An 18,439-nucleotide genomic window follows, 5' to 3' on the forward strand; every position below is an offset into this window, starting at 1 on the left:
AGGTCTGTAATTTTCTTTTTTTTGTGATATATTTTCCTGGTTTTGGTATCAGGGTGATGGTGGCTTCACAGAATGAATATGGGAGTGTATCTCCCTCTGCATTTTTTGGAAGAGTTTGAGAAGGATAGGTGTTAGCTCTTCTCTAATGATTGAATTCGCCTCTGATGCCATCATCCTGGACTTTTGTTTGTTGGAAGATTTTTAATTATGGTTTCAATTTCATTACCTGTGATAGGTCTGTTTATATTTTCTAATTCTTCCTGGTTCAGTCTTGGAAATTGTCACTTTCCAAGAATCTGTCCATTTCTTCATGGTTGTCCATTTTATTGGCATAGAGTTGTTTGTAGTAGTCTCTTATAATCTTTTGTATTTCTGCAGTGTCAGTTGTGATTGCTCCTTTTTCATTTCTAATTTTATTGATTTGCATCCTCTCCTTTTTTTTCTTGATGAATCTGGCTAAGGATTTATCAATTTTTTTTTAACCTTCTCAGATAACAAACTTTTAGTTTTATTGATCTTTGCTATTGTTTTTTTCATTTCCATTTCATTTATTTCTGCTCTGATCTTTATTATTTCTTTCCTTCTTCTGACTTTGGGTTTTCTTTGTTCTTATTTCTCTGGCTGTTTTAGGTGCAGGGTTAGATAGTTTATTTGAGATTTTTCTTGGTTTTTGAGGTGAGATTGAATTGCTATAAACTTCCCTCTTAGAACTGTTTTTGCTGCGTCCCATAGGTTTTGGGTCTCCGTGTTTTCATTGTTATTTGTTTCTATGTATCTTTTTATTTCTTCTTTGATTTCTTCAGTGTTCTCTTGGTTATTTAATAGTGCACTGTTTAGCCTCCATGTATTTGTGTTTTTTACAGTTTTTTTCCTGTAATTTATTTCCAATCTCATAGCGTTGTGGTCAGAAAAGATGCTTGATATGATTTCAATTTTCTTAAATTTTCCAAGGTTTGATTTGTTATGCAAGATGTGCTCTATCCTGGAGAATGTTCCATGAGCACTTGAGAAGAAAGTGTATTCTGTCACTTTTGGGTGGAATGTTCTATAAATATCAATTAGATCTATCTGGTCTATTGTGCCATTTAAAGCTTGTGTTTCCTTATTTATCTTCTGCTTGGATGATCTGTCCATTGGTGTAAGTGGGGTGTTAAAATTCCCTACTATTATTGTGTTACTGTCAATTTCTCCTTTCATGGTTGTTAGCATTTGCCTTATGCATTGAGGTTCTCCTACGTTGGGTGCATAAACATTTATAATTGTTATATCTTCTTCTTGGATTGATCCCTTGATCATTATGTAGTGTCCTTCCTTATCTCTTGTAACAATTTTTATTTTAAAGTCTATTTTATCTGATATGAGAATTGCTACTCCAGCTTCCTTTTGATTTCCATTGGCATGGAATATCTTTTTCCATCCCTTCATTTTCAATCTGCATGTGTCCCTAGGTCTGAAGTGGGTCCCTTGTAGACAGCATATATATGGGTCTTGTTTTTGTATCCATTCAGCCAGTCTGTGTCTTTTGGTTGGGGCATTTAATCCATTTACATTCAACGTTATTATCAATATGTATGTTCCTATTACCATTTTCTTAATTGTTTTGGGTTTGGTTTTGTGGGTCTTTTTCTTCTCTTGTGTTTCCCACTTCGGAAACTTTCTTTAGCATTTGTTGTAAAGCTGGTTTGGTGGTGCTGAATTCTCTTAGCTTTTGTTTTTCTGAAAAGCTTTTGACTTTTCCATTGAATTTGAATGAGATCCTTGCTGGGTAGAGTAATCTTGGTTGTAGGTTTTTCTCTTTCATCACTTTAAGTATATCCTGCCACTCCCTTCTGGCCTGCAGAGTTTCCACAGAAAAATCAGCTGATACCCTATGGGGATTCCTTTGTATGTTATTTTTTGTTTTTCCCTTGCTGCTTTTAATATTTTTTCTTTGAATTTAATTTTTGTTTGTTTGATTAATATGTGTCTTGGTGTGTTTTTCCTAGGGTTTATCCTGTATTGGACTCTCTGTGCTTCCTAGACTTGGGTGACTATTCCTTTTCCCGTGTTAGGGAAGTTTTCAACTATAATCTCTTCAAATATTTTCTCAGACCCTTTCTTTTTCTCTTCTTCTGGGACCCCTATAATTCGAATGTTGGTGTGTTTAGTGTTGTCCCAGAGGTCTCTGAGATTGTATTCAATTCTTTTCAGTCTATTTTTCTTTATTCTGTTCCTTGGCAGTTATTTCCATCATTTTGTCTTCCAGCTCACTTATTCGTTCTTCTGCCTCAGTTATTCTGTTATTGATTCCTTCTACTGTATTTTTCATTTCAGTTATTATGTTGTTCACCTCTGTTTGTTTGTTCTTTAGTTCTTCTAGATCATTGTTAAACATTTCTTGTATTTTCTTAACCCATGCCTCCATTCTATTTCTGAGATTCTGGATCATCTTCACTATCATTACTCTGAATTCTTTTTCAGGTAGATTGCCTATTTCCTCTTCATTTATTTGGTCTTGTAGGTTTTTACCTTGCTCCTTCATCTGTGACATTTTTTTGCCATCTCATTTTTTTTTTTTTTTTTATGAATGGGATTGTGTTCCTGTCTTACTGGTTGTTTGGCCTGAGGCTTCCACACTGAGGTTTGTGGGCTATTGTGTAGAGTTGGGTTTGGTGCTGAGATGAGGAATGCCGTGAGACCTCACTCCAATGAATATTCCCTGGGGTCTGAAGGAATATGAGTTTTTAACATAATTCCATTTGGTTTTTATGTAACCACTTTGAGAAAGGTTAATCAGCATATTCAGAAGTTTGGAAATTTAAGAACTAATGCCCATGAGAAGGACAAAGTTTCTTTTGTGAATTTTAAGAATTCACTCCAAAATCATCTTTGCACTTCCCCTATCATTATTGTAGTTAATTGTTAATGTCTTTTACCCATAATAAAATGCACAACTGGTGTTCAGCTATGTTATTATCCAAGCTACCTCTGATGCCTAATATAGGGTTCATATAAGATAGATGGTTATTAAATATTTGTTGCAAAACTTAATGCATGAATGAGTGGATGCATGAATGAAAAGATTATAATCATAGAAAGAAGTCTCTAAATTAGTTAATGATTCTTGCTGGAATTTTCACTTAGAGTATTTTCCTAGTACTTCACCATGCTTAGTCTCTTTTATTGTATATTTTAATATTATGACACTAAATTCAGTCACAATTACACTTGTTTAATAAGTAAAAGAGGATAGATTCCACTTGATTTGGCCTTTTGTGGTCTAAAATGGCTTTGCTCAAAGATCTTATTTGCTAATGCATCATATGCCTTTAGTAACAGAAACTTTTTCAAATTCTCCTTTTGAGCAAAAATCTTTGGCACAAACGAGACAAATTTGCGTGGAGACACAAAAAACCCTGAACAGCCAAAACAATATTAAGAAAGAAGAACAAAGCTGGAGGTATCACACACCATGATTTCAAACTACACTACAAAGGTACAGTCATCTAAACGTTTAGTATGGTACTGGCACAAAAAGAGATATACAGATCAATGGAAGAGAATAGAGATCCCACAAATGAACCCACACTTATATGGGCAATTAGTCTACAAGAAAGAAGGCAAGATTATACAATGGGGAAAAGATAGCCTCTTCAATAGATGGTGCTGGGAAAAATGGACAGCTATATGCAGAAGAATCAAACTGAACTACTCTCACACACCATGCACAAAAATAAATTCCAAATGGATTACAGACTTAAATGTAAGACCTGAAACCATAAAAATTCTAGAAAACATAGGCAATACTATCTTTGACATCAGTCTTAGTAAAAATTTTTTTTGAATGTGTCTCCTCAGTCAAGGGAAACAAAAACAGAAATAAATAAATGGGACTACATCCAACTAAAAAGCTTTTGCACAGCAGAAGAAACTATCAACAAAATGAAAAGGCCACCAATGAATGGAAGAAGATATTTACAAATGATATATTTGCTAAGGTGTTAATATCCAAAATACACAAAGAAGTCACAGAAACTCAACATCAAAAAAACAAGCAAACTGATTTTAAAATTGGCAGAATATTGTAATAAACATTTTCCAGAGAAGACATATAGATGTTCAACAGGGACATGAAAAGATGTTCAACATCACTAATCATTAGGAAAATGCAAATCAAAACCACAATGAGATATCATCTCATACCAGTCAGAATGCCTATTATCAAAAATACAACAAAAAACGAGTGTTATCTAAGATGTGAAAAAAGAGGAACCCTTGTGCATGGTTGGCGGGAATGTAAATTGGTACAGCCAATATGGAAAACAACATGGCGATTCCTCAAAAAATTAAAAATAAAACTACCATACAATCCAGCAATTCCACACCTGGGTTCTTATCTGAAGAAAACAAAAACAGTACTTAGAAAAGATATATGCATCCCTATGTTCATTGCAACATAATTTACAATAGCCAAGAAATGGAAGAAAAACACTCATCAATAGAAGAATGGATAAAGAAGAGGTGGTATATATGTACACAATGGAATATTACTCAGCCATAAAAAAACGAATGAAATCTTGCAATTTGTGACAACATGGATGGACCTAAAAGGTATTATGCTAAGTGAAATAAGTCAGACAGAGAAAGGCAAATACTGTATTATTTCACTTATATGTGAAATGTAAAAAAACAAAACAAATGAACAAACATAACAAAACAGAAACAGAGTTATAGATACAGAGAACAAACAGGTGGTTGTGAGGGGATGGGGTGGTGGGGAGGAAAGAAGTAGGTGAAGGAGATTTAGAGGTACAAACTTCCAGATTCATATAAATGAGCCATGGGTATGAAATGTACAGGGTGGGGAATATAGTCTATAACTATGTTATATATTTGCACAGTGAGATATCATTTTTTTCCAACTAGCTTTCCATCACAAGTCAAAAGTCTTTGAACTTATGAGTAAGCTTCATAGCCTGAAAGTGGTGAGTGTTTTTCCAGAAGGTTTTCAGATTTTTTTAATGCCTGCCTTTACTGGATTTGGTTCAAAATTTTCTAATGGGAAGCATACTTTAAACAGCCTTGATTCCATGTTTTTAATATATTATTTTACTTTATTGCTATTCCCTGAGAGCACTTACAATCAGCATATTTTTTAAAGTTTTATATTTGGTAATATTCCGTTGGTTCTTTGTTTCTTGTTATAATGGGCTTTCAAATATTAAGCAAATTTGCAGATTTTCCAATCAAACACATCTGTATAGGACAGTATGATATTAGAAGGTTCCTGAAATTAAGTAATAGAATGTTAATGCTTTCTGCATTACCCATTTGCTGCATAGAAAGTGAGGAAAATTGCCAATGGGTTTATTTTAGGGAGAAAACTACTATTTTGAAATAAAATACCAAGTTTACCACATCAACCCTATTTTATTCTTAATCATGTTCAATTTGGGAGTATCCTCTTACATTTATATATAAGGAACTGACCTATTATTTTCAAAGACAAAGGTTATCACACACAAAATAAATAACTTTTTCTAGTTTATCTGTTCACTCCAAATTTTTTAATGAATTAACACTTTTTATACTTTCATTAAATGTACATGTTTAAAGTGCTTAACAAAATAATGCCATGTTTAAAGTTTAACTGCCTTAAGCATAACGCTGTCCGTGCTACTCCTATTTCCTTCATCCTTGCTTGGGAAGGATATTTGGTCACACATACTCCTACACACATAGCTCAGTTACTCACCCCGATCTCAGAGCTCTTCTTTCCATCTCCCATTTATTTTTTGTTATTATTCCAGGTTTCTTCCTCTTCCTTCCTTCCTCCCCACCCACTCAACCCAACTACCCACTGAAATCCTGAGCTCTGCTCTTCAGTAGTTTTTCCAAATTAGCACTTTCCTCCGTTTCCCTTCAGCAATATTTTGCATGCCTAATTCCTCCTTAGAGACCACTTGTTCATCTTAGCTCTACAATCGTTCTCCAATTTCTGCTTATCCCAAGAGAGATTTAGACAGCTCCATGCTCTTCCATTTTCCATTCCATAACAAAACATTTCTTTGGAAGGTGTGGCCAAGAATCCCCAAAAGCAAGTTCAGTGAATCAGTACCGTAAGAAGGCTTTGTAGCAGATGAGAAATTCTGCAAAGCTGTGGTCACACTAAAGTGCATTATGGCTAATGCCTAGCTGATTGCATTTTCATTTGTAAATATGGAAATACTGCCAAGAACATGAATCAGGCTTACATATGACAGCAGGTTACCTAGGATTCCATGCTGTTACAAAGCTCTTCTGAAAGACCCTTGATAATTGGGGTGTGAAGTGGTGCTATAGTCAGCACTTTCTAAATGGTTTTACAAATAAATTAGATACAAGGGGTGTGAAAAATGTACCTCTAGTAATTTCACTTTTTTTCAACAATGACTTCAGATTGTTTCCATTTAAATTACAAACTGAACTTTCATTATTAATCTTTAGATGATGTAAAATAAACTAAGTTATTCATTTAGTCACTCGTTCAATCAATATTTACTGAATACCAACGATGAGGCAAACACAGTTCAACATAAGCTGAGTATCAATAAAGCCTTGGTTTGCAACTTACCATGAGCCATACGATGAAACCAGTAGTAACCAAAGTCAACTCCCAAGAAAGTTAAATACCAAGTCCATGGAGAATCCCAAGGCAAACTGATGAGCCTGTAGTTCTCCCAGATATAAATGTAACTGGTCAGTTCAATGCTCCTGAAAAACAAACTGGAAAGATAAAATGTATAAGCGATGACTATACTATATTTTAGATGCAAAATTATGCTAAAACATTTTAGATAATATTAAAAATTAATATGTTCATACATAAAAATAAAATCCTTTCCCCCTTTCTCTTGGTTTCTTACTGCTCTATCATACCTTTGAAGAGGCTCAATTTCCTTGGTATCAAAATGATTTACATGATGTTTTCTTTTGTTTCATAGGTATCATGGATGCCAACTATTCCCCTATTTCATGGAATTTAGGAAGTTCCCTTTATATGTCCCTTAAAAATACTTTTCATGGAAACCATATAACATAAAAATGACAAAACTATGACTTATTTTCCGTGACTGTCATTTCTAAATCTTAGTAAAGAACACAAGAAGGGTGCTTTTTAAAGGAAATGTAAAAAGTAGAAAATTATAAATAGCATATTTTTTAAAGGGACTGCAAAATGACTACTGCATTAAAATATATTAATCCCATAAAGTTTGCCTTTAGATTAAAGTTGCTTCTGACTAACTCTATTCTCTCTCTTCCTGTCTAGTCCCTCCTCTCTTTCACACACACACTCTATGTTTTCTAGATATTATTCTTAAGACTACAAATTGGACTCTCATAGCATATCAGTATTTCTTATGGTAATATAAACTATGGATCTCAAAATATAAGGGAATAATTTTTCCCTAGAAATAAACAATTGTTTTTAAAACCCAGACAGCATATCTCTTACCACATATTCTACCAAGCTTCTGTAAATTCTTATTTAAAGAAATTTCAAAAATATACATAATATACTTCAATTTTATAAAGAGTAGTATTTTTCCTTTTAAATTTCCTGTGATCAAATTTAGGATCAGACTCAAGATAATCATTCCTTTTATCACTTTTATAGATATGATTGAACTGACTCTTTCATTAATATTTATCACTCATATGTAAAATGAATTATTCTACCTAATAAAGATTTATTTATAAACCATGAACAAGTGAGAAATTTCTGAAATATTCTAATTTTAAATAAAAGTCAAAGAAGCAGCTCATTAGTTTATTGTTAAAATTCATTATTTTACTAGTATTTCCCTTTACATAGTCAGCGCCTATGAATTAGCATGTTACTGGTTTTGTTGGAGACCCAGATGTTTACTTTTAATCTAATGTTGACGTTAGTTATGATATGACTTTAACTGTGATTTAATAACTTTAAAATTGTCTCACATTTTGAATCCTTCAAGTTATTATTTAATCAGTAACATAAAACACTAGGCTTCTTCACAACAGCATTAATATAAATAACTAATAGAAATGCCAAATGCCTACACTTTGAAAAAGGATTACACATCACCAGATCTTAAAACTCAGTTTTCAATTTAAGATTACTCTAGGTTTGTAAATTGGTCCCCATACACGGGGGGTAAGAAGAAACTAAAGAAAGAGACAGAACACTCCAGACTGGGAAGTGGCAGTTTTAACAAACAAGGAACTTCGAGAGGTTTGTCTTCGGTGGCTGCAAGACATGTAAATCTCCATACTCTCACTCCAGAATGTTAAAATTTTCTAGAAAGGTCTTAACTGGGTTCAAGTCACTTATTCAGTCCAGATGGTCTCAACAACACCTTACTCTCTCAAGGCTGCGTCCCTGAAACAGCTGTTAGCATGGGATTGTAGGTGTAACTTACATTCCATGGACAGGGGAGAGAGTAAGGGAAAGGGGAAGGGTAAGTGAAGTCCAGCTTATAGGTCAACCAGGGTCGCATCCTCTCCATGACCTCCTTGAACAATTATATGGTTGGAAAGAGCAATTTTGTCCTTAAGTGTGAGTCCTTGATCCAAGGAGACTACCTACCCAGCACCCCTGTCACAACTCAGGCAATGCCCTGGATACTCCAGAATCCCCTGTCAAGTGGCCCTGAGGCTGCTTTCAGTACTGCATGGGCCTCTTTCCTGGTCCAGGCCTCCAGAGGGTCCACCTATGCAGGTGTGTAAAGTCCTCAACATGACAAGGTAGACAAAAGTGGCTTCTTTGGATGTGTAGACAGAGCTGGGACAAGCAGACTGGGGTGTGCACACACAGGTGTGTGAGGTCCCTCATGAGACAGGACAGGCCATGGGCCAGGGGCTCTCACACTGTTCTGGAACTCTGAGGAATCCAAGAACTTGAAATTTGAAATGTGTCTTCCAATTTGTCATCCAGGTTATTTATCAGGGTAGGGGGAATAGAACGAATTTTATTTTAAAGCATGTTAGCTTGGTTGGTAATTCTTATACATCTAGACTAAGGCTTCTGAACAGTGTCATTATTGACATTTGGACAAGATAATTCTTTGTTGTAGGGGTCTGTCCTGTGAACACTATTACGCAAATTATGAAACCTTATAATTGCTCCTTAATACTCATTAGTAGAGGATTAACCACATAAAATTCAAGTTTTAGGGAAAAAAATGGTGAATAATATCAATTTTATATGGTCTAACTTAATTTTTCTAAAACACAAATTCTAAAGTTTGACACTGTTGCTATTTGGGCCAGATGATTCTTTGTTGTGCGGGCCTATCCTGTGCATTGTAGGATATTTAGCAGCATCCCTGGCCTCTACCCACTAGATGCCAGTAGCACAGCCCTCCACCCCAGGTGTGACAACAAAATGTCCAAATGTCTCCCGGGGGCAAAACTGCCCCAGTTGATAACCCTAAAAAAGACTGATCTAGAAAGAAAAAATTAAAACTTAGGAAAATGGAATAGAAAGTTTAAATAATCTGCAGGGTTTTTTTAATCCGCTTTACTACATGGTGTCAAAGCAGGTCAATTCATGGATTCATTCAATCATTCAAAAAATTCATAGTAAGTGCCTACTAGGTGCCAGGCACAGCACAAGAAAGGGAGGACACATTGGTGAAGAGGGCAAATACAGCCACCTGCCTCACCAATGTCCCACCAGTTCAGTATCTCTTTTTAAAGTTGCTGTCTTTCTTGCAGGTTTTCTAGTGACAATTGAAATAGGCTTTCAGATACCAAAACTTCAATAATAGAAAGAGGGTCCCTGGAAAACTTCCATGTGTAAAACAAAAAGAACCTGCATGTAATTGAAATACTTTATTTCCTGTACAGGTGCCAGGTCTTGAGCAGACACCCAATTTATTATTCTGTCAACTTACTTATTAGGGTTGACACAAATCAAGCTGAAATATGCCTGACATACTACAGTCAAGGCTTTTTCTTTTTTTTTTTCACACCTTAGCACGAAGCCAAACTTTCCTCAAGGTGAAGGGAAAGAGCGGAGAAGCTGTGGGAATTGAATTCCCGGTTCTCTATCAGCAAGATGAATATGATCCTCTTCCATCATAAATGGGAAAAAACAGCTATGGAGTGCCCACAACTAAAAACAATTCGGCAAGAGATACACCTGGGAAATGATTATCAAGCTCTGGAAAGCCCTTGATTGCAGGAAATAGCACCTATATTTTCAAAAATGTTCCCACCAGACCTTGAATCATAAAACTAACCCTCTTCCTCTTTCTCTTCCCAATTCCTTCATTCTCTCCCAGCCCCCAATCCCAGCATATGACTCTGCACTCTGGAATTCAAACGATAACTCTAACCCCTTTCCTGTGGAAAGAGACATATGTAATATGCATATATAGTGAGCTTACTTTATCATGTGGAGATGGAAATTAGGTAGCACAGGGGCTTTGAATAACCAAATGCTAGATTCCTTTTATTCATTAAGTTTGAATGCAAGACCGAGAAAATAATCTAAATATAAGGAGGCATTAGACTCCTCTAACTAACAACCTGTATGTGTAGAGACTCCCCTCCCATTTTGTCCTATATTCTTTATAAATACCCCCCAAATAGCTAATTCTCTTGGGTCTGAAGTATATCTTCTGGCAAATGAATGACAGTTAATTTTTCATGTGTTTTATGTAAACTTTTCTGTCCACACTAGAAATTTGTCCTGTCAGACTGGTGGTTGCCAAGGGGCAGGGGGTTGGGGGAGGGATGGAGCGGGAGATTGGGGTTAGCAGATGTGAGCTTTTATATATAGAATGGACAAACAACAAGGTCCTACTGCATAGCACAGAGAACTATATTCAATATCCTATGATAAAGGAAAAGAATATTTTAAAAAAGAATGTATATATGTGCGTGTGTGTGTGTATATATATGTATAACTGAATCACTTTGCTGTACAGCAGTAATTAACACAACACCGTAAATCAACTAGACTTCAATAAAACTAAAATCTGTCCTGTCAATGTTTAGTGACTGTGAAATCTGGTAAGATACCAAAATAGTATTCCAGTACTGATGCTGGATTTTTAAAAATATAAAGTTACTTTATAATGTTGAAATTGTTCAATAATCAATAAATGATAATAAATATTATTTGAGGATTGAGAATTACAAAGCTAATTTGTTATCAAAGTCCTCTGAGTTTGAATGTTCCCATCATCAAAAGTAGAGAAAGGTAACACTGGACAGGTCGTTCACCATCTCACTATCTCCCAGCTAATTTGACATGAGAGCATTAGGCTGAACGGACCCTAAAATTATCCAGCTCTCAAATACTCTCATGCTCTAATCATTAATCAAGCAAATGAAATTTGATGTAAGGCTCTCATTGCAAACTGTTAAAATTTCAAAGCAACTTTCAGAGTAAGTTGAATTACGTACTCAGTGTTCACAGACATCTGCCAACTTGTACTATTTTATAACTGTCATTAGAGAAATTTGGCCAGATTATGCAAAACTGAAAAAAATAAATTAGACTTTTTATTTCTAACAATCTTGTCATAAATTAGAAAATAAACCAATATTTAAATGAGATCATTTGAAATGCCCTTACAAGTTTCACGAAGTTATAAATAAATTAGTATATATATAACTATATGTTATATATATAACTATATGTATATTGATTTTTCTGAGAAATTGTGTTGTTTATTTCAAAATCTCTTATACCTGGCCCAGGAACTTGCACTCTCTATCTGTAAAGCTACTGCCACTTTTGCTCCATCTAGTGGAATATTGATTTTTGCTCAGTAATAACAAAACACATAACACAAGCTCTACCTTCTGCAGGCAGACATTTGTACTACTATTTCCTACTGTCAAATGACATTTATGAAACAATCATTTAATTTAATTTCTTTTTAAAACAACCACAAAACCATAGACTTTTGTAAACACAATGTGGTGGATTTGGAAGAAGTAAATGTGCTACATTTTTTACTTTGCAAGAAGTAAATTACTTCAAGTAATTCAATTACTCTACTGAATAAGCACGCAAAGCCAGACTAATAAGTGCAAGGAAGCTTGCATTCATTTGGGAAGGATAGTCTAAGAGCTAGCTCTGAAGTCACACCATTAAAAACAAAGACAAAGTCTATTTATAAGGTTTCTAAGGTAAAAGTTAAGGGGACATGTAAAAGTTAAGGGGGCATTCTTCTCTAGCAAAAATAATTAACAAACCAGCAGATTTTTTGGATATATTTTGTTCGCATGGGGTGTTCATTTCATAATTTTCTAAGTTAATAAAACTATATTAATATTCATAATAAAATACCATTATTAACATTACATAAATGAATTTATCTCTTACTTAAGACAATGAATAACTGTTGACTAAAGTCATCATCCCAAATGACAGGTACTTGTTTGTCAGAAGTCCACGTTGCCAAAAACAGTATTGCCTCTGCTACTAAAGTCTAGTGTAAAAATGCAGTACACAATTTTCCTTTATTCTCTAGTCCTACCCCAAGGAGTCAAAAGTATCTCAAAGAAGTTTAATTTCCTCCTCTTTAAATTTTTTTTTTTTTTTTTTTTTGATGAATTGAAACTTTCTTGTCAGGAGTGGAAAATTCCATGGCAGCCATGGCCAGTAAAACTGTAGATACCTTTGGTCCAACATTGCAGACCTAGCTCCATAGTAAAAATTGGCAGTGACCCATGTGTATTAAAAGTAGAGTGTCCCCAACTCATCTGAAAATTTACCTACTTAAATTATCCCTCCAACCTATTGCAATTTGATTTATAATCTGCTGTTTCAACAGAATAAATGAACCCATTAAAAACAAACATACTGTAGATATTTGTATCTGGAATAAAATTTCTCTGGGGAGGATGCAATTTATGGAAGCAGAAACACTGGAAGGAAGTAACAAATTGAAGTCCCGATTTTCTAATGAAGGATTGGAAATTGAGTTCTGCTTCAACAAGCAAGAAAAAAAAAGACGTAATTATTTTTCACTCATTAGCATTTCAGTCAGTAGCAGGATATTTCACAAGTTTCAGATAGATTTTTAAAAATTGATTTAGTCAATATTTTGTTAAGTCTAATTTTTTATAGTCACAAATGCAAGTAATTGATAGAAAGGCAGATTATCCGCATATGATACACTGCATTTAACTACGATAAACACACATATCTGTCTATAATTTCAGGACTAGATTCTGACTAGGAAGTCTGCCTACTGGATTCCAGAAGAGCAAAACAGATGCAGGCCTGCCCAGAATCTGGTTCTTAGGACAGATGGACTTTTATTACATATCATGGTCTGTCCGACAGGCTTGTAAACAAGGTACAATCTTGTCTACGACGAATATTTTCCCTTACATAAAGATTTGAAAAGATACACATATATCTTTTCCATCAATATGGTAAGTATGCTACCAATCTTCAAGGTACTTTGACTTTTATGTAATAACGAAATTGAGATCCTCAAATAAACATTGTTTTTCCTCAAAGTCTCCACACAGCATTTCCATTACATGAATGGCAAAGTGGAAAAACATGTTCATGGCTGCACTTTGATTTCCCCAACTCCTTTTTTCAGAGGCCACATGCCTATTTCAAATTATTATCCAAAGTATAATTCCTCACAAAGGGATTAACAAATGGTATATTACCATTTTTCTTACAATCATGTATTTTAAGGACGTGGCAAGCCCCTGTTGTTGGTATAGAAAGTGAAATTAGTCCCTCAGAGAGGGTATGATCAATGCCGTGTTAATCTAACCTTCAGCTGTTAACGATTTGCAGGAGGATTCCCCCTGATGCTGTGGCTTCAACTGAAATATTGTTCTAAGAGTTTCTGTCAAGTCCCCCTTCTCGTCTTGTGCTGAAAGGGGATTGAGGGGAGTGCATCCTGAGGATCAGCTTTCCTTCTCTGCTTATATCTATGAATTTTTTTAATAGCAACAAAGTAAATGAAAATATTTTAAAATTTTATTTTCAAATAATTTGCTTTGCCGAGATCTTTCAGATAAGACAGTGAAAGATAAAATTCTTTATAAAACTTACAAAGTTATCCACATTTCATAATTTAGGATTGTGAACAAAAAAGAAGCAAGATGCTGTTCTCATTCAAAATACAACTATAGAAAAATATGCTCCAAATTCAAGTTCACAACCTTTTCCCTTTCTTTCAAAGGGCACCAGAGTTCACAGCTTGTGTTAGCTTAAGGAGTGTTATGAGTAGTGGGATGTGAAGAAAAGGAACTGCAGGCTTATCCCTGAAGGACTGGTTTGTTTTGGTTTCTCTCTCCCTCTCTCTCTCTCTCTCTCTCTCTCTCTCCCCCACCATTTCTCTTATATTTGGGGGTTTCTTTTTTAGCAGAAATATGTTTACTCATTGGGTCTCCTGTTAGAACTCTGTACCTTTTTTTTTCTTTTAATCACAATGTTGAACAGAAATAGAGTACTGAGGATACAGTTTGTATTTCTAGTTGTTACAATATTATAAGAGAAGAATCTAATCTCACTTGTGACCAAAGTCAAACTTAAAAAAGTAAAAGAAATGCTGAAGCATTCATTCAACTTGATGTCTCCCTGAGTTCTTAATAAATTCATTCCAGCTCAACAAAATATGTGATCCATAATTGTACCTGCAGGGCACTTCTCAGTTATCAAGTTATTTTGACAGTTCATCAACCGTCCAATTTCCATAAACCTATACACTTAACTTTCTCAGAGTGAATTATTGTAACCAACTGCGTATTTTTCAATAACCAAATATACATGTCCCTTGAGTATGTTGAACGTATTTCTTGTTCAGTTCTGTTCAAGGGAGACATGAAATAGAGGAAATTATGGGTAGTTGTAAACTCTTAATTAGAGTATTCTGGAAATTAACTGAGAATAATTTGAGATATTATTCTCTGATTCTGATAGGAATGTGCAACCATATGAGTAGTTATTTAGAGACTCTTTTATGATGATTATTACTATTATTATTTTATAACTATTATCCTATTTTTTTAATAGTAACATTTATGAAAAATATTTTACCTTTAGGTTTACTTTCTATCTAAACAATTTGATGCAATTATATGAAATTATTTTACCTTTTCTCAGATATCATTAAGTTTTCATTTTATTTTTTAAAAATCCACCTTGGTTTCCCACTGGGCGGTTCATACAAACATTCCAAAGCAATGAGCACTGGTTAGAAGTAAAGCTCTTAAAACAGTAAAAGAAGCAATGGGTGGGAAGCAGGAATGAGAACATTCTTCAGCAACGCAAAGCACAGACTTCTAAGGGAATCTTCCCTCACCCTCTGCTCTTTGGAAAACTCTCATATACTGAAGAGCCTTCCATTCATTGGTATCTCCTCTAAACACATTACAATTTACTTTCTAAACAGTAGTAGGTCATTTATTGTTTACTGTTTTTTGGTCCCTTCATCCTCAGACATCACCATCAACATAACACTATAAGAATGTTAGGTGTTTTTTTTTTTAAAAAATCGACCATGTATCAGACATCATTCCAGGCACAGGAGTTAAAATTAAAAGAACACCTCTGTTTCTCAAGTTGCATGCAAGCCTGCAGGAAGGGCTGGGAGGCAAACAGGTGAGCTTAATATCATTGTGACAATTCTATTATGGGGTAAGCACAATACTCCACAGTGAACAGAGCCCATAGTGAAGTGGTGCCTAAAATAGGGTTGGAAAGCAGGCAAGATTTGCTGAAGAGTATGACTCTTCAAGAGAAGTCTATGCTTCGACTTAAGAAATGAATGGGAGCTGGCCACTCGGATGACCACGTGAGACATCTGGGTAATGGCAAGTAGCAGAGTATGGAGGGAACAACTACTGCAAAGGGGGAAGAAGAAAGAAGGGACCAGAAGCAAAGCTGGATAAACAAAGGCCTCCATAGAGTAGGAAAGAAATTATCCTCAGGCTATAAGGAACCTATGAAGAGTTTCCACCAGATTCACATTATGGAAATGTTTGGCTGTAAATGAAGTAGGACTAGAGACAATGATACCACTTAAGAGACCGCTGTAGTAATCCAGAGCTTTGTATGACTTTGAGTAGGGAGTGTCTACACCCCAGATTGCTACAGTATGTGAATTCACCTGAGGCCAAATTAATTTTCCAATAGATAACTAGAACATCACTCAGGCCTGGGACTAGCGTAAGACAAGTGAAGCACTTGTCTTGGGCACAAAATTTAAGAAGGCACCAATAAATTCAGTAATTAAGATAAATAATACTTAGAGCAATATTTTTAATGACAAATGTAAAAAATCCATGATGACCAAAACATCAAAAAGTTAAATAATGACAGTAACTGAGTCCTTTGGGGATGTATGTGAAAATAGACCAATTCCGCATACAATGGGTTTCTTTTCAATCTTACTTGGAGAATTTCAGTTTATTCACTCAGTGCTGCTAACCAGCTAACTCACCCCGGAAGCCGAGACAGAACACCGGCTGACATCGATGTTAAGGCATCATCCAAAGGACCCGATGGCTTCCCTTTGCGAATCCAGCTGACAACCAGTTCAAGTAGTATCAAGGAAATGAAAAATGGAGTTGCCTGGAAAGGAAATTGCAGAAAAGAGATGCTATTGTGCTCGGTATGAAATTCTTCCAAGTTTCCTGATTAGTCATTCCCAAAATGGTAGGCCCAGACTGATAGATAGTTCATAGCAGAAAAGGTATATACCTATCCTAGAGGATCATTTCCTCCCAACAGGCAAAGAAATCTGATTATTTCAGACACGCACTAAACAGGTGCTCAAATTCTATCATCCAGTTTGGACATGAAATATAAATATAGATGTAACCACGATAATTCTGCCAAGAAAATAAAAAGATTAGGCAGGATGTGTTTCAAGTTAGATCTAAAAAATACATGTGAAAATAAGTGCAATAATCAGAAGTCTATTATTTACATGCCTAAGGCCCACTTTAAAAGGCTTTCCTTAAGGATGCACATGATTCTAGTTTTTCATATTAGAATTACAGGAATCACAAAATTGAAACTGTAGGAACAAAAAATTTGCTTCTGAGTATTTCAGAGAATGAGGTCATTTTAAATGCTTGTTTTAGGCATCAAGTTTTATTCATACAGCATTTTTTTCTTATATCACAGAAAAAAAATCTTGTCATTCACAACTGATGACAAATATTGGACTAGGTTTGGTGTCATAATATTAAAAAAAATGATTTATGAAGATGTGAGTACCACATTTTTTTCTTTAAAAAATCAGAAAGAAGGAGTGATATCAAATCCTGAAAAAGTTATAGGTTTAACTCATTTGGAAGCTGGTCATGAGTACTTAAGTTTTCTAAACAGCTAAATTTGTAAGGCCAGTGTGTCCAGGAAAACTTTTTAAAGTTTTATCATAATCTGGAGTAACGTATCAGGGAAGACAAGTTTAATAGGAGAAGATGGTCATGGATACTGCATGGAGATTCAATTCAAGTGGAAATTCTACTTTTGCCCCACGATTTTTTTTTTTTTTAATTATTATTTATTTATTTATTTGGCTGTGTTGGGTCTTCGTTTCTGTGCGAGGGCTTTCTCTAGTTGCGGCAAGTGGGGACCACTCTTCATCGCGGTGCGCGGGCCTCTCACTATCGTGGCCTCTCTTGTTGCGGAGCACAGGCTCCAGACGCGCAGGCTCAGTAGTTGTGGCTCACGGGCCTAGTTGCTCCGCGGCATGTGGGATCTTCCCAGACCAGGGCTTGAACCCGTGTCCCCTGCATTAGCAGGCAGATTCTCAACCACTGCGCCACCAGGGAAGCCCCCCCATGCTTTTTTGAAACTATTATTTTTTATTAGAATTATTTGAAGAATGAACATGAACGAAACCCCAAAATGTGGGGTTTCTCTTATTAAGAGAAAAGCAAGAGTAGCCTCTTCCCGGAGAGTCTCGCCCGTTTTTGGTTTGTTTTTTTTTAACATCTTTATTGGAGTGTAATTGCTTTACAATGGTGTGTTAGTTTCTGCTGTATAACAAAGTGAATCAGCTGTACATATACATATATCCCCATATCTCCTCCCTCTTGCGTCTCCCTCCCACCCTCCTTATCTCACCCTCCCTACCCCACCCCTCTAGGCGGTCACAAAGCACCGAGCTGATCTCCCTGTGCTATACGGCTGCTTCCCACTAGCTATCTGTTTTACATTTGGTAGTGTATATATGTCCATGCCACTCTCTCACTTCGTCCCAGCTAACCCTTCCCCCTCCCCGTGTCCTCAAGTCCATTCTCTACATCTGCGTCTTTATTCCTGTCCTGCCCCTAGGTTCTTCAGAACCTTTTTTTTTTTAGGTTCCATATATATGTGTTAGCATACAATATTTGTTTTTCTCTTTCTGACTTACTTCACTCTGTATGACAGACTCCAGGTCCATCCACCTCCCTGAGAAAACCATAATTCAAAAAGAGTCATGTACCACAA

General features: G+C 35.5%; 1 protein-coding gene across 1 annotated transcript in view; it reads right to left on the reverse strand.

Moving 5' to 3' along the window:
• The window catches only part of AGMO (alkylglycerol monooxygenase), a 377,145-nt gene that overhangs the window by 305,529 nt on the left and 53,177 nt on the right, over positions 1-18,439 (reverse strand). Inside the window, exons 3-4 of the mRNA XM_007164886.2 lie at positions 16,437-16,567; positions 6,593-6,744 (exon numbers count right to left, since the gene is read on the reverse strand). Of these exons, the coding sequence (XP_007164948.1) occupies positions 6,593-6,744; positions 16,437-16,567 (283 nt within the window). The remainder of the gene's footprint in view (positions 1-6,592; positions 6,745-16,436; positions 16,568-18,439) is intronic.

The sequence above is a fragment of the Balaenoptera acutorostrata genome, chromosome 7 (genome assembly GCF_949987535.1).
Source record: "Balaenoptera acutorostrata chromosome 7, mBalAcu1.1, whole genome shotgun sequence".
Classification (NCBI taxonomy): Eukaryota; Metazoa; Chordata; class Mammalia; order Artiodactyla; family Balaenopteridae; genus Balaenoptera; species Balaenoptera acutorostrata.